At 41.2% G+C, this 27,979-nt stretch overlaps 1 protein-coding gene and 1 long non-coding RNA gene across 11 annotated transcripts in view; both read right to left on the bottom strand.

Moving 5' to 3' along the window:
* The window catches only part of LOC310893857, a 35,977-nt gene extending 15,445 nt beyond the window's left edge, over window positions 1–20,532 (bottom strand). The window contains exon 1 of the long non-coding RNA XR_014579370.1: window positions 686–20,532. This is a non-coding gene — a long non-coding RNA (uncharacterized lncRNA). The remainder of the gene's footprint in view (window positions 1–685) is intronic.
* The window catches only part of TSNARE1 (t-SNARE domain containing 1), a 471,236-nt gene that overhangs the window by 128,612 nt on the left and 314,645 nt on the right, over window positions 1–27,979 (bottom strand). Inside the window, exon 12 of one of the 10 annotated variants that reach the window (XM_083823317.1) lies at window positions 20,623–27,856. The exons of the other annotated variants lie outside the window; for them this stretch is intronic. Coding sequence (XP_083679443.1) covers window positions 27,821–27,856 — 36 coding nt within the window. The 3' untranslated portion in view covers window positions 20,623–27,820. Of the gene's footprint in view, window positions 1–20,622; window positions 27,857–27,979 lie in introns of those variants that run through there. 10 annotated transcript variants of the gene reach the window in all.

The raw sequence follows: 27,979 nt of genomic DNA, 5'->3' as shown, positions 1-27,979 counted from the left end.
CTCCATCTTAGTCTCCCTACATAATAATTGTTAAACAACACAAGATGCAGACTGCTAGCTGTCTGTGGCCCTCCGAAGTTGACAGATGCCAAGGAGAAATGTTTTTGGGGTGGAGGAGAGAGGTGACATACAATAAACGAGAAAGGAGCTTTCTTTTTCCAGAAAAAAAAAAATATAACAACCAAGATTTTGCTTTTGTCATGCTTCTGAAATCCTCTGGAGGATTTTTCTCTCCATGTCTTTACTAAAAGAACTATACTTACAGAAGATGGAGCTTTGAAAGTCATAGACAATCAAAGAGTACTCCCTTGGGTATGACATGGAATCAAAAAAAAAAAGGGGGGGGGGCGGGGGGTTGGAAAAGCAAAGTAACTTAATTTTCAAAAATAAGACATGGACTCCTGCAGAAAACCACACTGTGTCCTCTGTTTTGCTGTTGTTAAGCTTCCTCAGGAGAGTAATGTTTGGCAAATTTAACATAGCAGACCTATGCTAGGGCTTCTAGCCCAGTTTTTGCCTAAATTAATCTTCTTTCTCCAGCATCTGTTCTGTAACATAAGCAAAGCAGAGAAGATGGTCCACAGGGCAGGAAAGCAAATGCCAAGGTCCTGCCCATTGATAAATACACCTTGACCATCCTCACTTCGTGCTCACATACAGTGAAAGATAAGATAGAATTTGTTACCTATTTATGTGTTGCCTTCCCAGGACACGTAGCAGTTTGGCTTCTCATACACAGCAATGATACCATAGACGCCTTCTTAGATGCCATAACACACACCCTCCATCTCTAACAATGCCCTGTCTCTTCCCAAATTGAGGTGGGAGCAATGTTTCCCTTCAAGCACTACATCAGTCTAGAACTTTCTCGACCCAAAGACCCAACTAAAGAAGCATCACAGCACCCATGGCCCAACTTAAAGGAGAGGGTGGTGGAACAACCAGAAAAATGAGTCACACCCCTTCTCCTTCACACCCCACACTGTCAGCAGCAGCTGCAGCCCAATTCAGCTCAATAGTTTACAGGTGTCTTCAGGAACAACTGTCATAAAAAGCTCCCAAAATATGCACTTTTTTTTTTCTTCTTGTTTTCTTCTTTCATTTTTTTTACTGCTCTTTAAATTTTGTACAGCAACAGTTACCCAATGAAAGCAGGAATTAACGGAAACGAAAGGAAATGAGAGACACTGAAGGAAAAACAAACATAATCAGCTCCAGCTGCAGCTCAATTAAACAAGCGTTCAGAGAAAACTACTCATTCACAATTTACTCACAGAAATCCACTTTCTTACATTCTCTTCAGGATTTCAGAGCCAGAGAAGTACACTGCACTTTAAGGCCCTTTACAAAGTAATTTAAGGCTGTTTCACGTTGCGCAGGCAAATGGCAGCTCCTTCACTGGCTGCATTTGCAGAAGCTGGTGAGAGGTGAGGCTGGGAGGTGATGTCCCATGTGTACCCAAAGCAAGAAGCTCACACCCTGTGCTCACATGTGCAGAAAAAGTAAAATTGATTTTCTTCTGTTCAGGGGTCCCCAGATTTGCTTGCATCCTCCTCTTAGTGTTTCTCTACCAGAGTGTGCACTTGACATTTGCTTCAACTGCTTGTCCTTATCTCGTGTCCTCCCTGCCTGAGATGCTCCTGATGTTTTCAGCTTGCTCTAGAAATGTCCTTTAAGCCCAGGACTTCACTACAGCCATAGTAAATCTCAGTATACCCAGCTGGTACCAAACAACCCAGGAATACAATTCTAGGTTTAAAGACTTTTCCTTCAGGCTCTGACATTCAAGTGTTTGTCTCTCCAGTGATCTTCCCAAGAGATACGGACCTGCTGTTCATGAATTTGTCTTATCCCAGGAGAAATTAGCTTTTATTTCAGCATTAGCGCAAATGAACTGTGCAAGCAGCAGCAATGAGACCTGCCAAACCAGAGAAGAGTGCAAATACAGGATTGCTCCTCATTCTTAAACCCAGCTGCAACTGTGACTAAAGAGTGTCCTGCAAATGCTCCTCTTATTGCCTGGTATGGGACAGTAACTTACCCAGTGTGACAGAAGGAGACCATTACATTCTTTCCTCGCACCTTTCACGTTTTTTATAAAGTTCCATATCTTGAAAAAGAACAAATTCAGAGCAATGTGGATGTAAGCAAAGTTCCTGCAAATATCTCTCAAACATAAGCAGGGCTAGAATATACAACATCTTATAAACAAATAAATAAATAATAATTATAATAATAAGAAGAATTTAAACAAAAAACCCCAACCTCTTAAGTTATAAAAGATAGAGAGAAGAAAGATAGAGGGAGATAGAGAGATTATCTTGTCTAAAATCCCCCCATGAATGAAATCTCTGTCATGACTTCCAACACAGTTTGAAGTTTTGGAGAAGGTAGAACATCACTAGACCCCACACAAACTCATCAAACACAGCCTGGGAAGACCAAGACCGACCAGTATTTCCATGGTGGTACCTATTTTTCAAGCCTTCATTTCCAGTTTTTGGACACTGGATACTGCTATACCTTCATTCAGCACGTGATACCATGATTTCCCCAGTCAGGCACAACTGCTCTGACATTGCTTTCCTCCTGCTGTTAATAGATAGAAACTAATGAGATTCTGTTCATATATTTTTAATCAGAGAAAAGCAAAACCTAGTCCACTTACAATGGTTGGGGAATAAAGGATTTATAAAAGATGAAAACAAGACATCCTCTGCATAATCAGTGTAATTACCAGTATTTGGAACCTCAGTTATAAAAGCATATTTGTGCTATTTTCAATGTCTGAAAGCTAGTGAAGCCTGAACAATGCTCTTTCTCCAAACTCACTCCCTTATTAGAATTGCCTACATGCTGATTCACATACTTCTTTCATGACCGAGCACAATTATCTCAATTACGGAGTGGGATGTGGGAGCAAACATTGTGTGCAGTTTCCTTATTTATTAAGGTCAAGTTCATGAGACTTGGTAGAGAACGGTGTTGTGGAGCACTGACTCTACACGTAGGCCAACGACGAGGACCTTCCTCAGTGTGACCTAGCAAAATAAACCACCATGCTCTACATCTTCACAAACACAGCCTCTCTCTCTCCTCCTCCTGCTCCTTCAGTGCGTACTCATCATCACATTTAATGTTCCCTTGAAGTGTCTGTAATTGTCCGGTGAATTTCTGCACAGCTCAAGCATCTAGAGTGTGTCACAGACAGACAGACACCCTTGAGGAATATGCTGTAGGCAAGCAGCCCACGAGAATATCTCTGTCCCCAAGTCTACTCCAATCTGAAGGCTCCCCGCAAGTTTCTCAGTAGCAGGCTTGCAGTTGTTCTGGGAGAGCTGCTTTGCCTTCCTCTGATGCTTTGAAGCAGTGTAACGCTCAGGCTACAGCCGATGCAGGTACAAAACCATCACCAACAAATATTCAACTCCTTGCCAAAAAATGACCCTATAGTAACCAACAGCTCTGTTGAGTAGATTCTTCCCTTGGGAGACAGAGGAATGAGACGTAATGACTGGACCCTAGATCACCTATAGACATCTAAGATTGTGCTAGGTGTGAGGCTGTTGAGAATACTGGGGTGAGAAATATTTTATTTATTTTATTTTATTTTTGCCAAAATAGGCATATTCATTACAGGAAGCCAAAAAAACAAAACCATAAATATTTTGGATTTGCTCCAGAGCAAGTTGAGAATAATAAATTAAATCCTGGAAAGCTTCAGAGGGAAAACAAAGCAAAACAAAATGAAAAAAAAAATAAATTGCCCAGATCTAATTCAGAGCTCTGTGTCCTGCACACACCTGTACATCACTTTATTTTATTTTCTATTTCTAAATTAATCTTCCTTTCTTAGGGTCTGAGGTCTGATGCTGTCTTCCTGCAAATTCAGGCACGCTCCTTCCCTTTTCATTTTAAAAGCCCCCCGCGGCTGATCAGGAAGTACAGGACATCCTTGGCAGAAAGATTCATGGGACTGTTTGAAGGCATTTCTCTTACTACAGCGTCTCTTTGTCCTGTACCTATTCACGACAGCAGTCCTTAGGAAAGTGGCTGCCTTGTCTGGCATGCTGACCAACGGGAAAGTGCTGTGCACACCTTTTGCAGCTCTGTAAATGACAGATAAATATTAATAGTAATGCCACTTAACAGATGTTTTCTATCTTTAACTACCTTGCTTCCACGCAGTAAATTGCAGGACCATAAAAATGATTGGAGTGAGGAGAAGTTTTAAAAGAGGTATTATCGATTAATATTTCGGCACGAAGAGCTGAGTAATTCTTGGCAAAACATCTTACTGAATTTATTCACTTTAAATTGCATTCAGTGCTTGTAAAAGATGACCAGCTGACAGCACTGGAGACAAAACTTCTGGGATGAATATCTTCGCTAGAAAAATTGTGTCTACCTAATGCGACTTTAGCAACCCAAAATGAAGGGGAAGGCATGGTAGTTTTCTGGTTTTAGACTGGCTGGGAAGCCATAACAAACCCAAGAATACCCTGTAATCAATAGCCCAAACTCACAGCTGACCATTGCGATAATGCTTTATTGTGGCTGAGGAAAGAATGTGCTCCTTTTAATGAGAAGCCAATTAATGAAAGCGGCACAGAGCTAGCAGCGTGGGCAGGGGCAGTACAGACTCCAGCAAACACACTTCTCCATAACCCACCACCTGTCTCACACAGAGGAACGATGCCCAGGGATGAAATGAGAGTTTGACCGTTGCCAAGGAGAGCCATTATGAGTGACTTTTTATTATTTATTCTTTTTTCCCAACACGGAGCTCTGCTTTCAAACATCGGATTTTCTCCCCCAGTTTCCAAAAGACATGGAAACTAGTAAAAAAAAACAAGCTCTAGCTAGCTCAGCACAGTTCAGCAAGGTGCGCAGAGCTCTCCAACCAGCAGTCTACATTCATGGGGGGGTGGTGTCCTCACCATCTCCAGATTAAACATGGGTATGCCTCTCATTTTTTTTCTATTTATTTATTTATTTGTTTGTTTGTTTATTTGTTTGTCAGCAAGCTGCACTGGTTGAGATGTGTCTTCAGTCCATGCCCTTCTGCATGGACCACCACCTCCTTCCCAAACATCCTACTTCATGGAGCTATCACAGTGTGCACCTCTCCGGGAGAGGGATTCAATCCCTGAAGAAGCCCAAGGGTCGTCCTTAGATCCGCAAACCTCATGCCAATAATATCAACAGTATACATTACTCCATTTGTTGCTATAAGAGGTACAAGAGAAACGCACTTGGATTGTTTCTGGGTGAGAAAATATCATCCACAGGCACAAGCATCCTGGACCCGGCACAGCAGATGAAGCGGCAGTTGATGGAAGAGCTGCTCTTTTCCTTTGTAAACCTTCTTTCAATGACCCCCCCACCCCCCATGGCAGGGGGTTGGAATTATATGATATTTAAGGTCCCTTCCAACCTAAACCATTCTTTGAATCTATGAGTCTACGATAAGTCACAAAGCACAACGCATTGCAAGTTACGGGATAACTGGAGGGGAGCACATGCTCCCTTAGTCCTTTCCTTATTAAACTGGAATTTGCCAATTTACCAGAACAGAAAAAAAAGAAAAGTTTAGAATACTGTTAGGCTATTCTAAGTATTTTGAACCAAATTACCACTGCAAAATAGGGGTTTTTGGAACTGTTCCAACAAAACCTGTTGCAAGTATTACATCCAGAGGCGTGAAATGAGGCAGAGGCCAGTGCCTGTCCTGCTCCATCCAAGTAACATTTCGGCTGAACAGCCCCTGTGCAAACATTGTCAAACGTTGCACTCGGAAAATAAAAACACAATTTGGGAACATGAATGAGTGAGAATGGAAATTACAGGGCTGCCTTGCAAAATAAGTGGAAAACAATGGAGTGAAAAATGGGAAGAGAAAGAGAGAGAGCAAGCGCGGAGCTAATGATAAGGCGAACTTTTCCAGATGTGAAAATCAATTTTATTCTGAAACTTCCCAGCCTTTTCATTTAGAAAGCAATAAAATTCTATTTGTCCCCTGTTCATTTTCTACATAAAATGCCACTAAGCTACTAGCTTTCGGCAACCACACAAAGCGTAATAGGTTAGGACTGCAGCCTTAAAATATGTTAGGGATTTTTAATGAAACCAATTTATATCAGTTTGTGCCAGTGAAAGGGCTGAAGCAACTTAATTTAGTTTCATTTTCCACACATTTGTGGCCAAAGCTAGGATTCACTTATTTCTAACTCAGCACTGCTTCCACATGCCTGCCTAAGCCATTTCTAACTGATTTAGCTGGTGACCTCTATTAAATAGCCAGGTGTTTGGCTCTATTAAATGGATAATCTCTTGGTACCTACACATCACCAGTACACCCACCTCCTTATTGGTACAGTTTTTATTTGCATGTGTGCTCCGTCAGAAAGCTGAGGTCTTTTTGCAAACGAGGGGGAGAAAAATTCCCCCTCGTCGACAGCAGCCTCAACACGAGCCAGTGCCCTGGCAGCTGAGTACAAACTGCATTTTGGGATGCATTAAATACAGCTGGTGAAATGAGGCGATTCTCCTGCTATATGTAGTGTTGGTGTGGCCACACCTTGAATATTGTGTGCATTTCTGGGCTCCACAATACAAAAAGGTTGTTAAGGGCCTTGGAAGCGTCCAGAGGAGACGACAAAGTTGGTAAAAGGGCTGGCAGGCATGTCCTGAGAGGGGAGGCTGAGGACACTTGGGGTGCCTAATCTGGGGGAAAGGAGGCTCAGAGGTGGCCTCGCTGGCCCCCACAGCTTCCTGAGGAGGGGAAACAGAGAGGGAGGTGTTGGTCTCTCGTAACTGAACACAGGATGCGTGGGAATGGCACAAAGCTGCACCAGAAGAGGTTCAGGATGTGAGGACAAATTTATTTACTGTGAGGGTGGTCAACCACTGGAACAGGCTTCCTGGGGAGGTGGCTGATGTCCCACGCCTGTCCGTGTTCAAGAGGCATTTGGACAACGCCTATAATAACATGCTTTAATTTTTTGGTCAGCCCTGAAGTGGTCAGGCGGTTGGACTTTATGATCTTTGTAGGTCCCTTCCAACTGAACTATCCCACCCCATCCCATCCCATCCTATACAACTTAGTGTCATAAAGCTAGGGATTCTTGTAGCCAAAAGCTATCTGTCTCTGTCAGTGCAGCCTCCTCATCCTATGATCCTAACGTCATCATCAGAGATTATATATATATATATTATATATATATTATACATATATACATTATATACATATATATTATACAATATATACAAATATATATTAAAAAAAAGAAAAGAAAGTAAAAGATTTTCATGTCCTGATACTGAAATAACTAAATATACATATATATATATGTATATGTATATATATATATATATAACATTTTTTCCCCTATCTGGACACTGTTTCTTCACTTTACAGGAGCTTTCTCCTAATTTCCCAATTTAGATCAGTATGATGTCAGTCACCACATGCTGTGAGGAGAGCACATATCTTTTATTAGAGTGATGGAAATAGCTGAGTGAAAGAAGCAGAAGACTTTCAGGCACATAAGCCCTTCTTCCTGGCCACTCCAAGGGTTTGTGATCCTGAAAGAGTCTCTGTTTGTTGTTTTTGTTTTTCAAATATATGGTCAGCCTAATAAAAGACACGATCTTCCCTACAAAGTCTCTCCGGCTTTTATCTCAGCACCATGACCACAACGCATCCACTGCTGAATCAGGTGTGCATCGTTGGTCCATTTGTTTCACGGTCTCTGTTGCATTAGTGGTGGCTCATTTCAAAGCTTACTGCAAAATTTAGTAACTCAGACAGCACCAGCACTGTCAAAGCTAGTTTTCACAAGCCTTCTGCTGTGTGAGTTATTTCACACCTAACAGGACGAATTCATCCTGTAGCCATTCCCTTGGTGGAGGTGTTAATAGTATTTCCTCTCTACCTGGGTAAGGGTTTTGCAAAAATCTGTAGGGATGTAAAACTGAATATTTTCCATTTTAGCAGTTTCTACAGACACCAGCCAAATGGTTGAAAAGTTATACAGGGCAGACAAGACACACAGACCCACAAATGGCATGGGCATATAAGCAATGCACCCGAGGACAAGGTGAAAAGGAACACAAGGGAAGTATAAAATTATAAATAAATAAATAAATAAATATATATATATATCACCCCTGACTTTTAAAAATTTGAGTCCAGAAGGCCAACTGCTTGGAAAAGGTAATGGGAGAAGGGTCTTTCCGTCTGTCCTCACCCATCTGAATCTCTGCCTCATCCACGGGGATTAAGGGATCTCTCTCCAACGGCTTCTCTGGAGGAAGATTCATTTCATATTCAGTAGAAAACAAGCAAAAAAATTCTCAGATTTCTCAGGGAAATCACGAAAGGCTGAAGTTGCTTTTATCTCTCTGAGGATGTTTACCTTGCCCATGTTCCTTAGAGAATTAGCTTAGGACAACATGAATAACTGTTAAACAAATATAACATCTTGCCTGTACTGTCCCATAAATTAATCTCATTTTCTATTTTTTTTGGAAAAACACTTGATATCTCCAACATCTGCAAACATCAGATATGTGAGTGAACAATGTTATCTTTTCAGATTTATTCTTTTATTTGTCAGCTAGAAGTTAATATTCTGTAGTAACTATCTATTCTAGAATTAACTTCATGTTAGAATAGAGGGTTCTTTTATACAGCATTTTTTTTTTAGACTGAGACAAAAAGTGTGACAATTGTTCTCTTTACCCTCCTATGAAATGGAAATGCTCAGATGGATGACTTATTTGTTTCTGCTACACAGACTGAACTGTGGTCATGTCAAAATGTTAATGGACTTACTTGATACCTGATGGATTCGAGTGCTTGTCCAGTGTGTTTGGGAAGGCAATGCAGAGCGTATGTGGCTCTGGTTACACTGATTTCTTGTGCAGCAAGTTCCTTTCAGAGATTCTCTTTCAGTCTCTCTGTCTCTCTCTAATTGCTGTTGCAATCAGAAAAGTCACCATGAATTGTTTTACTTTCCCTATTTCTTCATCTAAGCCAAATTTTATCACTCTGTGATTTTTTTTTTCTTACAGCCAGTGTTATTAATATCACCAGAGATTTGATTAACAAGATGCCCATCCTTTCTCCTCATATCCTCATCAGCCACGGAGATCATAAAAAAAAAAAAAAGTTAAACGACAGTGCTGTTGTTGATGCACTACGCGGAATACTGCAACATCCACTGTACTGTAGTATAGCTCCATCGTAGTCTGCAGAGCCAAAAGGAATGAGGAAAAAAAAAATAATAATAACCTAATGCATTTCAGTAAAATCAATCTGAGTCAACATCTCAAAGGACGAGACCATCAAGTGGTGAACGTTGATGTAGTGCCATAGGCTGAGCCTCTGCCAGTTTTGGCAGCTGAGAACCTAGTCCGAGGGGAGGAAGCTACAGATATGGGATTAAATATTGCTTTATCTCGTAGGCTCTAGTGACACTTCATTAAGTCTGAAGGGACAGCGGCGAGGATGTCAAACCTGACATGCTTCTTCATTTCCTTAAATCTACTTGAAAAGCTGAAAACCTCAGACTTACTTTTCTTTGAAAACTAAAACTCTCTTTCAAAACACTGCCAGTGCATCTAGCTTTGCTGGTAAAATACGTACCTCAGCTCCAGGAACGCTGCTTTCTGCTCCTGCTCATTTGATCTTGCTTGTTAGCCTTTCTCCTCACAGTACAGCAACTCACTTCAATTAAAGCTTCATTAAACAACTTTGCCGTAATCACCATATGTTACTTATATATTTTTAAAGCACAACTGTTATCAACTGATCAAAATACAAGTGGGCATTTTATATGCCTATATTATATACTGTACATAAACTAATTATAGTGTATTTAAATTTTCACTTCTCTCAGCGCGCACCAGAAGGGATTGCTGAAGTCATTTCTACATCCTGTTCGCAGCTACATCCATCTGTGGATCCTCAGCTTTGCACTATCTGTGCTGCAACTGCTGGAGCTTCAGGTTTCAAAAAGGGCTCAGGTAACCAGCAGCAGCAAGGAGGAGAGGATGACAAGATCAAGAAGAAATAATAAAAAATAACAATAACAAAAAAACTTTCTAAGTGAAAGAAAAGAACCCTTTTGATCTTCAATAATATCGGGAGACATAAGACTGCTGGAAAACAGCACTAACCCTTTTTGACCTGCATGCCTTTCAGAAAGCTATCTGTATAGGTTCATTACGTAGCATCATTAGTTTTCAAACCCGCCGTGTGCTAGTGATAACGGCACCCAGTGTTCACAACTCTGACTGCTCTGATACCTTTCAGGTCTTCAGTTCTCCCCCTTATTTTGCTGTTTGCAATATTATGCAATCTAGAGGACAAGACAGGCAAAGGCGCTTGCCACGGGGATGGCTCTGTGGGACGGGCAGTGCTTTCAGCAGGAATGAGCTCCAGCAGTTGCAGCAACCACGCCACAGCTCCACAGTCTGTCCTCACCAGCAAGCACAAGCTGGATATTGTGGCAGCAGTCCAACAGCCCTTCTGATGGCCATACAAAATCATTTTCACGGCAGCTCGGTCCAAATGAAGAGGAGTTGGTGGAAATGACTGGGATTTTCTTGGCATAGCCCTTTATACAGCCTGTGGTTATGTGCAGATGGACCAGCTGATAGGGTTATACATTTCACATGACGCAAAAGATAGTAATGATATACAGCAGAGATGTTTTCAATCCACTGTGTTTATACTTGAATTTATTTCTCATTTTTTTTCTGGAGCCTGACTGAGTTTGAACCAAGAATATGACTGGTGCATTACAGAACAGAGTACTCTCAGATTCAGAGCTCCCCAGAGTGTGATAGTCCCATGGACCCATAACCCTGGCTCAGACCCTTGTGTGCACAAATACAATTCTAAAGCTCAGAGGCACTAAGAGCTGGATTGGGTACTCAATTAGACCACAAAAGAAAACTTATCTCCATTTTCCCTGAAAAAAAATAGCGTAAACATAACCTCGTTATGGAAATACCTATAGTATCCACCATTTAGATGTTGTCATGACAGTACAAATGCAGAATCTGGGTTCAGAAATAGTTAATACCAAAGAAATCTCCTTTTTCTTTACTGATGAAGGTTATCTGATACAGTTCTGGCTGTGTCCTGCTGGTCTTCTGAAGATTCAGTAAATGACATATATGAATTATTCCACTGCCAAGTAGATAAGAATTGTTTTTTTATAACCTGATAACGTGCTCTTGCTCCTGATGAAAATTGGGTGCTGTATCTGGATTCCTTGCTTGTATGGGAAAGAAGCATTTTAATAAAAGAGAAAATAATTTCCAAATTTTTCTGGGGTAGCCAAAGAGAATACATATGTGTGAAGAGACAAAAAAAAAAAATAAAAAAAAGAAAAAAGAAAAAGAAAAAGAGAAAAGGAAAAAATAACAAGTATTTTAAACCTGAGAAAACTAGTCTGTGCTTTATTAGCTATAATTGCATTTAGACATATTATTAGTACTTATTGTTTGTGTTGCAAAGAAAACGCTAATCTAGATAAATTAACACTTTGTGTATCCTCCAAAAATGTATCCAGCGGCTGAACAAAGTACTTACTGAGGCAAAAAAGCTAATCAAAACTGTTCTCCAGATTATCTTTAACAAGCCAAATGGCATTATTTTTCTTCTTCATGGTGCTTCAGACTTGTAGCACTGCAGAGAACCCTGCAAAGCTTCACTTGTGCAGGAGCCATACATAGGATCACAGGATAATTCAGGCTGGAAGAGATCTCAGGAGATTTCCTCTCCAATCTCCTCCGGAAAGTAACGTCTGCCACCTCATCCAGGTGGAACAAACCCCATGGTGCAGGGCTTTGCATTTGTCCTCGTTGAATTGTGGCAGATTCTGGCCAGCACATTCCTCCAGCCTGTCCAGGTCCTTCTGGATGGCAGCCCCGTCCTCGAGCCTACCGACTGACCCTCCTCCAACGCGGTGTCATTGGGAGTGCAATCTGTCACTTCTTTAGCATCACTGACAAAGACGTTAAACAAGACAGGTCACAAAATATCACTGCAGCGCTCTGCTTACTACAGGTCTCCAGGTAGAGTACGACCCATCGACCACTATCCTCTGAGTCCAACCATCCAGTTCTTGCATACAAGTTGTCTACCGACCCAGACTGCAATGTCCTAACAGAAAAACATTGTGGGTACAATATCTAAAGCCTTGCTACCATTGAGGAAAATGACATTTCCTCTCCCCTTACCCTCAAATCCAGCTATTTTGTCGCAGCAAGCAGTCAGGTTGGTCAGGCATGATTTACCCCTGGAGAATCCATGCTAATGGTCCCCAGTCCCTGTGCAAAGTGCCCAGCGCTGAAGCGGAATAGAAGTGTTTACCAGCCCTTCTCCCCTTGAAATGAAACAAGACAGTTTTACAAGGCGTACAGCAGCAAATGATTCTTTATGGCAGCACTACTATATCCAGAATATGAGAAATGCAGATCTTTGCCACCGCCTAGACAGTTGCCCAAACCATGCTGAATAAGGCACACGCGTTTTTTTGCTTGTTTCTCCCATCTCGCAGCATCTAAATGCAAGCAGTTTGTTGTCAGTTATTAATATGTTTCCTGTTTAGAAACAAATGACAGTTTAATATAGGGTAGGAAGTAACATTCTTTGTTTGCACAGGAGAAAGATCAGATGCCTGTTGCGTTCAGTTGTTTAATCCACAGTTATAGTCAGCGTGAGAGGAAAAAAAAAAACAAACACAAAAAGCACTTCACAGCCAAGTCACAGCTCTGAGTTCACAGTTCAGAAGGGGTCACAGAAAGACAACAAAGACAATAATCAATGTAAAATCAAGCCTGCACTTGAAGACTGGTTTTCATCAGAAGGCTACGAGAAGTCAGACAGAAAACACAATTAAAAGGAGAGTTCCACAAAATCAATGCAGAGCGACTCGGGAACAGCTCTTAAAACCACATTAACCCATCTTCTTTTTCTCCTATTGAGAAGCTACGGTTCCAGGTAAAGCCAAAAGGTATTTGGGTGCTAAGTGAATAAAATTAAGCATTGAGAAATGTATGATGGGTAGAGGGAACATAACCCCAAATCTCAGATACAGAGGACGTGAAAAAGTAAGAAGCTTTTTGAGAGCAGTGACAGCAGAGCTTCAGGACAAGACATGTGTGGTTTTCTTAGCCAGGTATTGGATGAGAAGCATACATCTGGGTAGTCAACCCCTCCCTCAGGCAAGGGGGACAGGAAAAGGAGCGAGGTTTGAATTTTGGGCTAAATTCGGATGTCTGGGAGTCTAGTCCATTTGAAAGGCTCTACGGCATTCCACCTGGCCTCCAGCTGCTAAACCAGAAGGGTGCAAGTCTCCCCTAGGCTCTTTATCTCACCTGACACACTCTCTGGTTATCTTGAAACCACTGAAATGGCTCAAACAGTGCTAAAACTTTTGGTTAGAAACTGAATTGTTCTTCAGCAGTCTGTGTCCTGGACTGTTATAATACTGATGAGACACACTGATTAGCATTAGATGCCACTATGTCTCTTGAAATCCCCAGTTTTCCAAGTAAACAAGAAAATAAAAGAAATACAAGAAAGAAGTACAATGGCTGATCGATCATCTAGTGGAAGCCAAGGACAAGGATCCAGTGGCCACATTATTACCAGTAAACTACACAGTACCCCAGCGCTACACTGCAACCGTTCAGAGAATTAAATTGTTAGAATAATCCCAGCACAGTTTTGGATCAGGCAAATGAACAATTTCACAGATCGGGAAAAAAAAAATATTAAAAAAATAAAATGAAAAGAGAGAGAGAAAAAAAATATGCAGTTTTAGCTGAATAAGGCATTTCCTAATGGTGCTACAAGACCTGGAAGCATTACAGCTAATTGAGCTTACTGTTCGTAGAGCAGACACACAGAGGTCAAGTTGTCTTAACAGCTTGTATGCTGTCAAGCTGTATTTGCTCTTGAATACATACATCAGTCCTTTCCACCCCAAGAAGTAATGATTGAAGTGTATCAAGCTCCAAGAACCTTACTTAATAGTTGATTCCTTTTTATGCTCTAGTAAAATAGATAAATAAAGGCAGGCAGCAAATACCAAGGACACCTCAGCTACCACTGTGTTGGCACAAAGACAATCAGGCATGCTATTTTGTGTTATTTTTCTGGAAAAAGATAAAAAATAAAAAAAGTTTTGTTGTGAATCCCTACATTTTAGGGGTATGAAGCGATAATTAAGTAATCTTAATTAATCTAGCCTGTCCGCCTTTGCTTCACACATTTCCTCTGCATCAGGTATAAATCACTTCCTTAGAGAAATCGTTGAGTAAGGCATCTACCGAGGACTGGAATACATCAGAAGAACACCGATGAAAAAACACTGTTCTTTTGGTAACATCCACCAGCTGTTCATTACACTTACTGTTAGAAATAAGGAAGCATGCGTCTTCCCTCCACCTGGAAAGCGTCTGGCTCCAGCTTCTAGAAACTGATTCTTGCTATGTTTTCCTCTCTGAGAACCCTGAATGCTCAGTTTGTTTTTTTTTTATGAGGCCTATACAAGTACAGTGTAAAAAAGTTTCCTCTCAGTCTTCATTCTTATAATCTATACAATTCTAGTTCCTCCAGATGTTGTATTGTTTCCAACCTGGATTTTTTTCATAATTGCTTTTAAAATGTAACAGAAGGTGATGTCTATTCTTGACCATTATAATACAGAATTAAAACCTCCTCCCATATCCTATGGGACAAGATTCATTTGTCCTAGGTGTTTATTGGGTGGAAGAACTTCAGAACTGGTTACCCTAGGTTCCTTTTCTTCAGTGAGGACAGACAGGCAAGGACAAGATCGTTGTGGACCATCTCAGCCAGGGATAAATGTTGAAAATATATGGGACAAACTGTGCTCTTAAAAGTGCCTGTTTCTGTGCACTGATTGTAATGAAAGCTTTGACTGTAAGTGTGAATGCAGGCTTTTACAGTGAAGGCATCTTAAATTAAGTGAGATAAATCACATCTGCTTGACTGCTCTTCAGGGAATATATCCAAACATATCCTATATGCAAAGATATAGTTCTTGCGTTACAGCAACATAATAACAGCAAAACAATGGCAAGAAAATACCACAGTCATGAGGCTCAATAACAAAGTCAGGCACTCGGGGGAAAATTTCTTCTTCAGTTTTACTCTAGCGCATAAGTGGAGAGACTTGTCCCCTGAACTAGCTCACTAAAAAAAGACGTTTTATCTTGAGAGGTAATTAATCCTCATAAATGTAATATTCACAATCTGGACAGACCAGAGGCAATGAACAGCATTAATTCCACTCGTGTTTTAGCCATGACTTCTTGGGTACTCCTTTCTGAACCCCTAAGCCATACTGATCCTGGCTGTCAGTCTTGGCACCTGTGATTGCTAAATTGATTATTTTCACTCACAGGGCTGGAAAGGCATTATTTAGCTTTCTTCAAACTTTAACTCCCTCAAATTGTATGAGAGGCTGCCCCTTCCCTGAGCTATTTCTGTTCCAGCCTGACAAGAACAGTAACTAAAGTGCAGGTCTATTGATTAAATATCCTTATTTTTTCCCCTGTAACAGCCTAAGGCATTTAATCAATATGGCAATGCCCCATATCATGGACCAAAGGCACAATATCCAGTGATCATAAACTGACTCGAAGAAGTGGTGTAAAGTGATTTTATAACCTGACACCAGCTGAAATGTCCATTCACGGTGGAATAGATACATACATTTCCTCCTGCAAGCCAGTTACATAAAAAGAACTAAACATCGCAGGGAGCAGCTGTATAGTCTCAGTTTGACAGAAAAGACCCCTATGACATTATGATTTCACATACATCAAAAGGACACAGATTTTGCTGCAGAACATCTATGCAGCATGCCGTATATTTTCTAAAGGTGATGCACAAATGCATCCCAAGAGGACAAGAACATGGCAGTCTATCTAACACACTTCTATGGCTCCTGCTCCAGTAACAGCTGAACTGCTAACAAACTTGCTATTTTTCTAAATGTAATTCTCCTCACAACTTTTTTTTTTTTTTTTTGAGATCAGAGAGTGTGTTTGTCATTAGGACAGTAGATCTGATCTGATATGTGTTGAAACATTTTTTTTAGTTAAATAATGCTACTTAGGGTCATTATTTTTGGGGCTACTTAGATACTGGTGAATGCCTTACTGCAGGCACAACTGTATTAAAAACAAACAAACAAAACAAATCATAGCACTAATTAATTCACTTGGGAAACCACGAGGTACTGACTGTACATGCTATTTTCCTATCAGTTACTTTTCATCAAGGAAACCATGTACAAACATGCATTCCTCCACACATTCATTTACTTCTGTTCAAACAAGGATAAAAATACACCTACAGCTTTATTGACAGATCTTTCCCACTGAAGGTCTGCCTCATGTCACTGAGGTCAAAGAGTCTGTAGCACAGCAATTATTTGAATGAAATCCCCCAAACTTACCACTGAGTTATTTATCTGCTTTCCCTTGTTTGCCTGTCCCAAAGAAAACCTCCTTGTTTTTTGCAAAGCAAGTAGTGGAAATAAACTAATGGTAACTGTTGTAAGTGACAGTATGTACAAACATGTTTTAGTTTTTTTTGTTTGATTGTTTGTTTGTTTTAAACTCAGGACATGGTAAGAAAATAAATAAAAATAAAAAAGGTCATTGTAGTACCAGTGTTTAAGGTCATGGTTCATGTGGAAAGAACCTTAAGTGGTCAGTGAACATGGTCTTTTGTCAGTATCTTAATTATTTGGTAGGATTTTGGCAAGAAAGCCTGCTAATTAGAAAAACTCAATAGTTATCAGCAAAATTCAATATTCATCAGCTCAATGCTCCAGTAATCTGAAGGTGAAATCACTTTCTATGGAAATCTTAGGACAGAAATCAGGGTTATTCACCTGATGTAAGACCCATGAAAGACTGGGACCCAAAAGGTACTCTGGTAGTCACTAACAAGATCTAAGTTTTCCTGAAAATTATCACCCATTTTACCAACAAAATCATGAAAAGTAAATTCAGTAATTCTCAGTCTTGACCATAATCATGACTCTGTACTGAAAGAGGAAAATTTAAAAAAAACTTCTGCACCTAATCCTACTTGGCCATGAGGAAACGTGAATGTTTACAATACTCTTCCACTTCCCTCCATCTGCTAGTTTAGACCTTCAGGAGAAGAATCTCCAAGATGAAGTCTGATCTCTTTGGTCAAAGCATAGACTCTCTATTGAGGGGAAATCTGGCCAGTACAGGAGAAGAAAAATTCACATAACTAAGATGTTTACATGGAAGAGCAAGATTTAATGCCATCTTGCATATCTCTTGTGGTATCTTCTGAAAGACATTTTGGGAAATCCAAGATAGTGGTTATGAGAGTTAGCATATCCTGACAGATCAGCACTAGACAGAGATATCACAGATTCTGGAGGCAGAACAGCTACATCAGACACATAACAATATAAGAAGTCAGACACTTCAGCAAAGTCTAGTAGCTTCGGCACAATGGATTGCACAGATCCTGCCATCCTGTCTTCTGTACGAGTGTGGGCTTATTTACTTCTGTTACGGAGTGCAGCTAGGGTTATGGAGGGTATAAAGGTACATTGCGTGAACTCACTAGACCTTAGAAATCTAAAAGACAGGTGATTAATCAAATTAATTGTCCTCAAGAATGCAAGTCATTGCACCCTGAAGTTGATCTTAAAAATGGGGAGGGTGACTCAACTGCTAAAGGCACTAATTTTTCTCAAGTGATTATGAAGCAAACCTTGACAATCAGGTGAGCATTGGTTCAGAGGGAGATAAATCTAGCCAACCTAGACATTCTCATCTCTCTTTACAGTCAAGAAGAGGAAATAGGTTTTCTAAGACAGCCATTCGCCTGATAAATTTTAGATGTCTCCTGTGGGATGAGATGAATTTCTGGAGCTTTGTAATATTAAGATTGGTATTTCTGTGTGAGAAAGTACAAGAAACATTAGAGAAAGGATTATAGAAATTACAGGTCACCATGGAAAATGACCAAAGTGATAAAGTTTGCCAATGACACCAAGCTCTGTGATACAGTCAACATGCTGGAGGGAAGGGACACCACCCAGAGGGGCCTGTGCAGGCCTGAGAGGTGGGCCTGTGTGAGCCTCATGAGGTTCAACAAGGCCAAGTGCAAGGTCCTGCACCTGGGCTGGGGCAATCCCAAGCACAAACACAGGCTGGGCAGAGAGTGAATTGAGAGCAGGTCTGAGGAGAAGGACCTGGGGGTACTTATGGAGGAGAACCAGCCAGCAATGTGCGCTTACAGCTCAGAAAGCCAAGCATATCCTGGCCTGCACCAAAAGCAACGTGGCCAACGGGGTGAGGAGGGGATTGTCCCCCTCTGCTCTGCTGTCGTGAGACCTCGCCTGGAGCACTGCGTTCAGCTCTGGGGCCCCCAGCACAAGAAGGACATGAAAGTATTAGAACAAGTCCAGAGGATGGCCACAAACATGATCAGGGGGCTGGAGCACTTCTCCTATGAAGACAGGCTGAGAGAGCAGGGGATGTTCAGCCTGGAGAAGAGAAGGCTCTGGGGAGACCTTACAGTGACCTTCCAGAACCTAAAGGGGGCCTACAGGAAAGCTGGGGAGGGACTCTTTGGCAGGGGGTGTAGTGATAGGGCAAGGGGGAATGGCTTTAAACTGAAAGAGGATAGATTTAGATTAGATATTCAGAAGAAGATCTTTTCTGTGAGGCTGGTGAGGCACTGGCACAGGTTGTCCAGAGAAGTTGTGGATGCCCCATCTCTGGAGGTGCTCAAGGCCAGGCTGGATGGGGCTTTGAGCAACCTGGTGTAGTGGGATGTGTCCCTGCCCATGGCAGGGGAGTTGGAATTAGATGATATTGAAGGTCGCTTCCAACTGAAACCATTCTGTGATTCTGTGGTATGAACATTGTTTTGTAGAATAACATAGAGAGGGCATAGTGAGGATATGAGCTGGTGCTGATTGTCCTGTCCTACACAAGTCATTCTGTCCAGACTACTTGATGCACACACCTCAGTGATGATCTTGTTATGATTATATGGATTATAGTATGTGGGTGCTCAAGTGTGAGCAAAATCTATGAGACAGTATGAGTGAGAGCTAGTCACTGAGATAAATTTTGTTTAAAATAAATATCACTTCCATGTTTCGTTGCACTGATTTCCTACAAGTTGTGCTGTGAACATATCTATTTCTATCCCCTGACTACAAAGCAAGAGTAGGCAACCATTTCAGATGTAGACTAGCTGAGTATTTCTGGCTTTTGTCAGGTTAATCCCATCCTTCCCCTACAAATAAATAAATAAATATTTTTTGTCAAATTCCACATTTACATGCCAATTTTCCAACTCTATAGTGGGAGAAATAGTATTTCCTCTTCTCCTGGTCTCAGAATTAATTACACCAATATGTTGATGTGCTCTGACACCTTGTTACACAGCCTAGAACAGTGCTTGAGGTGAAAGAGTAAACCTGTCACCTATAGCTCTTCATGAGCTTAGAAAATGCCACCCAGTCCGGATAAAGAGGGGCTAGTATGGGATGTGCAAGTATGGGATGAATGAGAAACAAAATTTACTGTGAGTTCCTTGAGATTATTTCAATTTATGCAGTTATAAGGAGCGTTTAAGGAAATATATCTATACCTATATGTTTAATTGTCAGACTGGAGTGATATAAAGTTGAAAAATAGCCTACGATGCATTTACATTTTACTTGCAATGATCTCTTTATCCTTTAAACATTTTTCAATAGCTCAAAACTCCCTTTCCACCCCATCCTTACATTTGTTCTGCGAGAAGATACAGGTTTAAATTTTTGTCCAAGGTCATTTTCCTATTTTACATTAATGTTAACATACAACAGAAATACAGGAAAGAAACTACTGTATGTGAGATGAGCGGATGGAGATACATAGATTTAAAAGGACTTTACAGAAAACCAGCACTTTCCTTTTAAAAGGAAAAAAAAAAATCAACAATTGAATTTACAGTTCTCAGAAGCACAGCAGGGATGGTACATAATGCCATGAAAGTACAAATTTATAAAAATCTGATAAGCTGAATGACATTTGCAAGAATGCTGCCTTCAAGGGAGTTCTGAGTTGTTAAGGTCCATTGTAGCATTTAATGAAATACAGCTCCTGATAATTTAATCTGATGTGCCTGAAAATTAAAAGTGTAAGCACTTTGTGCGCGGGGGCGGGGGGAGCTTATGCCAGTCACAGGGGGTGAAGTTTTGCTTTCAGTGCCTTGAAGATACGAGTGTACACTGGAGTAAGTACTGATTACTGCATTTACTCCAGCAGTACTGTAGAAGAAATTTGAGCCAACTTTGTCACAGAGAAACAGTAACTTATATCTCCTTTTCTTTCCTCAGTCCTCTTCCTTTCCAAAAATTTACAAGGGAAGGGAAGGGAAGGGAAGGGAAGGGAAGGGAAGGGAAGGGAAGGGAAGGGAAGGGAAGGGAAGGGAAGGGAAGGGAAGGGAAGGGAAGGGAAGGGAAGGGAAGGGAAGGGAAGGGAAGGGAAGGGAAGGGAAGGGAAGGGAAGGGAAGGGAAGGGAAGGGAAGGGAAGGGAAGGGAAGGGAAGGGAAGGGAAGGGAAGGGAAGGGAACGGCAAACTGACACCAAAATTTAGCATTATCTAGCTGTAAATCCAACTATTTAAACCACAGTTTTGCTTGGTAACTAGTACAGATAACAAGGATACTTTGCTTATCTGCTGTGTTTTGCTCCTTTGTTTTGGTCATTTGATCCTTCTTTTTGGATACACAACACCAAACACCTCTTCTAATAAAGACAAGGAAATACTTTTGAAGTTTGCCTTTTTTGGACCATTCTTTCTTGGGAGGTGAGCTCAGACGAAAATAGCCACACCTTGTTTTTTAGTTATGACTGAAAATTGAAAATAAGCACAAGCAGACGTAATTATGGAATTTATGTGAAAAAAAAAAAAAAAAAGAAAGAAGCTTCAAGATAAAAGAGAAAGGAACAATTGTTTTAATCCTATTAAGAGCTTCATTAATGCAATTAAAGAACCTTATATTTCAATTAGGCTCTGTTTCAAGCTGCTTTACTCAAAGGCACTTCTCCCTCCAGTACCACCCTTTAACATACTAGATATGACACACAGTTTGCACTGGTAGTACAATCTTTCTGTCCCACTTAATCTAGCAGGAATTAGGTCCTTTAATAACTTCCATAATTTGGGCCTAAAGGATTTAGAAATGCCAAACAGGGATACAAGTAGGATATGTCACAAGGTCAGATTTCTTTACTTAGTGTGGGACAGCAAACAACGGTGTTCTTCCATTTGAAGGTCACCAAGCAAGCAGAGGAATGATTTTCAGCGAATGACAAACTGAGGTTGCATTTGGTCAGCCAAAAAGCATTGTGGATTTTGTGTATTTTCCTGTTTGTGAAGAGAAGGGCTGTGTCTTCCCCTCTCCAGTAAAATGAAGGAGGATTTGCCGAGGCTCAAAAACCAGCCTTGATACAGCATTTGAATCATGGCTGTGACAAGGGTTGTTGGTGGTGGGCAGGATGGGCAGTGGGCTCCTGGCTTGAAGAAGGCAGCTGCCTGGCAGCTGCTGGTTTGCTCATAACACTCAGGAAGGTTTCAGGGTTGAAAAAAAATGTAGATTATTTTGTAACATTATTTGCAAAATTCACTGCCAAAATTTTGACTATGAAGAAATGACGTAGAAGGATAGCGTGTGGAGGGGTCTCACACCAACGGACACTGAAGGCAAAGTAAGCAGAAGAAAAGTAATGGAAAATGGAGGCTCTCCTCTGAAAACTTTCTACATCCTGTACTCAGGCCAGCCCTATAACCTTGGGTGTAGACTCCAGTTTTCTGTCTCCACATTCACTGCACCCCAGGAGCTGATTCATCTTGGGCAACTGTACAAGGAGAGGAAATAAATCACCCTGGTTTAATCCTTTGTTCACTAAGACCTAGAAAACACCCCATCTGCACAGTAAACACCTCTTCCATTTGTAATTCCATTTGGCACTCTGAATATTGTTTGGTAAAGGATGGCATGCATTTTTCATGACTGTTGGAAGGCCTGGAAGCTCCTCAGTTGCATCATTCTGTCAAATTTAAATGGGATTTCAAAGGTGAAACACTGACTTTCACAGTACTACCTCTGAACTCTACCTGAATATGGAGTAAACAACTGAAGAACTTCACTGAGTGAAAAACAGGAAATGTTGTTGATTGTGAATGTGAGAAAAATGCTTAAGTGATGAAATATCAAGGAACTTCCTTCTTCCTAAGTGCTTCAAGGAGTCACAATTTTGCCAGTGATTCATCGTGCTCATTCCTCAGTTTGAGGCAGATTTGAGTGTAAAAGCACAAGGGGAAGGCAGCTTTTCACCCTGAAAAGCAATTTTCTGTTTGGTTGCAGGGAAGAAAAAAAAGAAAAAAAAAAAAAAAGGAAGAAAGAAAGAAAAGAGTGAGAAATAAAACTATGTACGAGTTCAGCCCAAGAGGCCTTGCAGACCTGGGAATAAAAAATTTTAAATGAACCGTTGATGTGCTCTGATGGAGAATGCCGTGAAAGAGAAATAATAAAAACAAACAAAAAAGAGTGAGATTGAATGGAAGGTTAGCTTGATGTCAAGAGCAGCATCTGCTGCTGTGCACACAGGACGTGAATTACAAGGGTTACCGCATACTCAGTGCTTCTGGGTACCGGATGCTCACCAGCTGAGGTCACAAAGACATCTTCCCCACAGGGCAAGCTCTAGTCAAGGATGTGTACCATATGAACTTCACTTGATTCTCATGCACTTGTCCAGAAAAGAGCATTCCATAAAAGAATTGAATATATTTGCTCATTTTAGGCAACCTCTAAGTGTTGACAGCTAAGCAGAGGAAGAGTCTGATCAAATAAAGGAAAAGCTACTAATGCCAGTTGTCCCCTCCTCCCCTCTCCTGGAGATGGCAGGGATGGCTAAACCTTATAGGAAACAGCTTTTGATTTACGCAAACAAGGGTAAGAAATACAATATAATTCAGTATGTTGAATTATGGATTCAGTATGTGGAGTCATGATTTAGGATCTGACAAAGGTTATCCACCATACTACTTTAATCTGCCCACGTCTGTACATCAACAACCAAATATCGTCCCCACAATGGCACTGTTCCAGCAATTTCACACCAAAAACTCTAAATTTCCTGCATGTCACAGGACAATGTCCCACGCCACCATGCAGTTCTCTCTGCATCTTCTGCCTTCATATAAAACTAGTGTGATGGACTTGTTTCTTCATTCTGTCTTCTTGATCATCAAAGGGGCACAAGCTGACTTACTTTGTATGTAAATAAGTGAGTTTGGAGGAGAGCACCCACAGCTATAGAAAGGTTTGGTAAACGTGCACATGAAAAGCTTTGGAAAAACCTGGGAGAAAACAGGGCCACGGGAGACAGGTTAATTGCCTGTAAATACAAAACAAAACAAAAAAAAAATAAAAAAAAAAGAGGCATTTCTATTATTATTTAGTAAAGACAAACCAGGTAGTAATGAGTAATGGACTAATTTCATGGTAGGGAATATTTAAGGCTTCACAAAAAAAGACACACTTTCAGTAAGCCTGTCAAATAACTGATCAGGCTGCTAGAGAGGAATGAAGAATAATTTTCACAGGGCGTATATAAAATTCTCGTCTTTTTCTCTGAAACACAGAGAGAATCAAATCAAACTAGCAAAAATGGAAAGGGAATGATATCAACTAACACATTTGGAGCTTGCTGAACCTTTCCCTGCTAGGGGTGACTAAGGGCCCTCTGCGATGTTGATGGGATGGGTGATGAGACAGGTGATGTGATTTGCAACACAGCCCTCTACTACTGAAAGCAGAAAAAAAAAATATGAATAATTATAGGATGTAACACCTCAGATCCCTTGGGCACAAGGTGGCCCAACTTCTGTGGTTTAGTCTTAATTAACTGGGCTATCTTAAGGAAACTATGTATTGTGTGGATGCCTTTTGAATGCATCTCAACAACAAATCAGATCAAAGGGCTGGTTAAGGCTTTTTTTTTATTATTATTATTTTTTTCCTTCTCACTCTCTCAGGTTTGAAATTAGATGTTTTCAATGATTAAATCAATGATTAAAAGCATACTGAGAAAAACGCAACTGAAAAAACTTTCACTTTGGTTAAAAGTTCTGAAAGTTCTGTGTCTCACCTTCCCATCATGTCCAGCATGGACAATCCGTACCAACAGAGAAGTGGTACAAACATCCCACCACCAACTCTCCTTGGGGCACAGGCATCCATTTATCCATTTCCTCCTGCAGCCTCCATTCCACCAACAATCTCTGCCCGTGGGGACACCAGCTCTGGGGACAGTAATGTCTTATGTAGTCAGAGCAAAATTCAACAGAGCTTAATCAATCTGCAGCTTTTACCAGGTTGATATCTGATTGTGCTTTCAAGTACTAGTACACTGGTACATTTAGTTAGCAAGGTGACAAGCTGGAACCAGCTCAGCTGTGGCAGGGTGCAAGCAAATTTACTCATTTTCCTGGGACCCTTTGTGAACCTGCAGTGAGCACCGTGCGACAGAGGTTAAGCACGTTTTGGGTACTCGTGTCAACTACAGAAGCCCTTCTACATCATGATGTTGTCTGTTAAACAGTTCCAAAGTTAACCAGACTTTGCAGGCTTCACAAATGCTCTGATCCTTTCCAGATGCAGCTCTGCCCCTAGTATATCCCTCCCCATCCATCTTTCACCTTGCTCCTGGTGGGTTCAGCCACATAACAGACTGGTGAATGACAAGGAGTCTGTTGGCTATCTCGGTGGGATGACCCAGGCTCAGACAGAAGTGGTGATTCCAGTGTTTTGTTGCTCCTCCACTCCTTCTATGTAGACACAGGCAAGGAAGACTTCACTAGACTGTGGAGTATGTTTGAAAATCCCTCTCTCTGTTATGTGGAGATAAGCAACCCAAAGGGATAGAAGATTGGTTACAAAATTTAAACAGTAGGTGAAGAGACAGAAGGCCAGTGCATAGAATCAAAACTATGTCTTCCCTTCCACCTTCTGGTGATGAGTCCGTCTTTTACGGGTTTCCAGTGGTAGATCTGAAATGATCCTTTTTTGCCTTCTGGAAAGAAGTATTATGAGGACAGACTATCGACTTCTTTAGGAATTGGGATTGTATTTAGAAGACAGACCAGAAAAAATGAAAAAAAAAAAAAAAAGAAAAAAATAACAACAACAAAAACAACAGCAACAAAACAAGTGCAAACAAACAAAACCACCAAACAAACAAACAAAAATGACGTAAAGTTTGGCGTGCAAGCGTATGTTTGTTTTTCACTGAAGAACCATCTGTGGATGGCTACACGGTGGTCAACATTTCATCCGCCTCTGCAAACAAAGCATGTCCACCAGCGTTTTATGATCTGTTTGAGAACATTCATTCAACATCCTCTTTCTATTGTTCAATCCTAATTGGCTTTGGATGCTAAAACACAAGGGAGGCTGCAGCAGAGCAGTAAACCAGTACCCGTGCTGCCTGTCGCTGAAGGCAATGCTGCTGAAGGACACTGGGGATACATGCTGCAGAAGTCATCTAATTCCTGGTAGCCACTGAATGTATATGGTAATGGTTATTGATGCAGCAGGCTGCTGTGCAACACACGGTGTACCGTAGCCCGCAGACACCGCAGGCATTTCACTACGGCTCTGCTCAGAAAGGCAACAGCTTGGGGGCTGAGAAAGCCGAAAGTATCCCTTACTTGGTCGGGAAGCAGCAGTGTCAGATGGTGGGATGTATTCTGCTCTCCTCATACCAGATTACTTCTGGTATCCTAATTCCATGATGCTCTTCCCAGTGCACGACAATGACATCAAGAGCAGAATCTGACTTTGAGGCTCTTCCACTGCATGCTGGAAAGCACTCCAAGTAATTACAGAGAAATGTGAATTAAAACAATTCAGGCCCTGATCCACTGGATTTTGTTTCTCACCTCAGTCTGCTACTCCATGGCCTCATTTTCTATTGCACAGATCAATATGCTGCCTGGTCGCGGGCATGCTGCTCTCATTTCCAAATCCTTGGACTTCCAGGTCCGACTTTATTGCATGCTGTTGGTCTACTGTTATGTTTAAACCTTCCTAATGTGCAATACCCAGAATTTAATGTCCCCCCTGCCAACACGATTTGGCTTTATGCAAGCAGCACCTGTATTCAGCATTCTTTCTCTCTCCGAGATAAATTTCCAGGTGGATACAGTAATATGTCATGTCTTCCCCCGTCTGTCCTCCAGCAATTAACGACCATCACCTATGTGATCACGGTAGAAAAAGATTTGTTTCCTCATTTTACATGGGATTAGTCTCTGTCAGAGCCTAGGGGTCCAACTAGTGCCTCAGTCACCTCTTCATGCTGCCTCTATTCTCTCTTCTTAGCACTGAAAAACCCAACCCTTTCATATTAAATCAAGAACCCCTTTACAGCCATGAAAAAGCAACAACAGTAGTAAAATAACTGCAATAAATATCCTTACTGACCACACTGCAACTACTTCGAAGAGAGGGTGACAACAAGGTGAGCTGGGAAGTGCCCTCACCAAAAAGGGCTGGGTCTCACACCACCCAAGCACACGCAGAGCAGGTCTGATGACATTAACCATGGTCAGCCAAGGGCAGAGTGACCTCCAGACGTGTCTGTACAAGTGAGGGGGGGTCCAAAGCCAAGCTGGAAGGTCAAACCAGTGAGTTTAATGCATCTCCTGCATTAAATGCTTTAATGCATCTTTCTTGCCACGCTTTGTGATGCAGCTTTGTCCTGTTCTCCCGAAGAATGATGCAGGTCTACAGAAGCATATGGCAAGAACCATTCCTCGTGGACAACTTGGATGCTGTCACCTTCTTCTGGCATGGCAGACAATATGACTGCGGGGACACAACCAGCTGGTGGGGCCACAGGACAGCCCTCAGTCTTATTTCATTGAGGTGTATTTCCTCCTGAACAGCATATAAGTTTTCCTTCTTCCTACAAACCCTCTTTATTTCCAACCCATGTGCTGGTCAAACATCATTATCTATTACTTTTCAAGGAAGGTGCCTTGCCAACCTAGCTCCCACACCCCTCACCTGTGTGGCTCAACAACATCATCCAAAGCACTACTGAAAACATAATCCCTAATCTTAACAACTCCTGTTTGTGTAAATTCTCTACAGAACAAAAGGTGATTGCTAACCAAGGCCAGGACACTTGAGAGCCAGGCAGAAAATGTTTGGATACGGCAAAGTGATTTCTGGGGTTTGTAACCAACCACCTCTCTAACCAAAGTTGACAGAAAATGCTGAGTCTCACCACCTCTGTCAAAACAAATCAGTGATTGTGGTCCCTAAAGAAGGTGCCTAACAAGAAGATACAATTTTATTTTTTTTTTTTATTTTTTGAGGGGAGGAGGTGGAGGAAGAGGGAAGAGAAGATGAGTACACAAATCAAAGAGTGATTCATGGCTGCAACATTTTCTGATTAGATAATGATGGTTTGCGATACAATATGAACATGTCCTATTTACGTTGCACCTTGCCGTGTGATCTGACAGGCAAGAGTAAAAGCAATTATGCAAACACCATCCCCAAAATATGTTTCACAAGATACTGTTACAGATATCCGGTGCTGGAGACTCTAAAATCCCCCCAGAAAGTATTTCATGTTCCTTATCGTTAGGTAGTTTTTTCTTCGTATCTACCCTGATTCTTTCCTGCTACAATTTAAGCCCATTACTTCTTGTTCTTTCCACCTGTAATAAACAAAAAAAAGCAATGATTATTCTTTTCCTCTTTGGAGCAGACTTTTATGTACCCATAGGCTGTTATCATCCCCTGCATCTTGTCTTTTTTAGCCTAACCAACTTCCTTTTTTT

The sequence above is a fragment of the Anser anser genome (assembly GCF_964211835.1).
Source record: "Anser anser genome assembly, chromosome: 2".
Lineage (NCBI taxonomy): Eukaryota > Metazoa > Chordata > Aves > Anseriformes > Anatidae > Anser > Anser anser.
The sequence above is the reverse complement of the archived record's forward strand: the minus strand, read 5'-3'. Positions and strand labels throughout refer to the sequence as shown.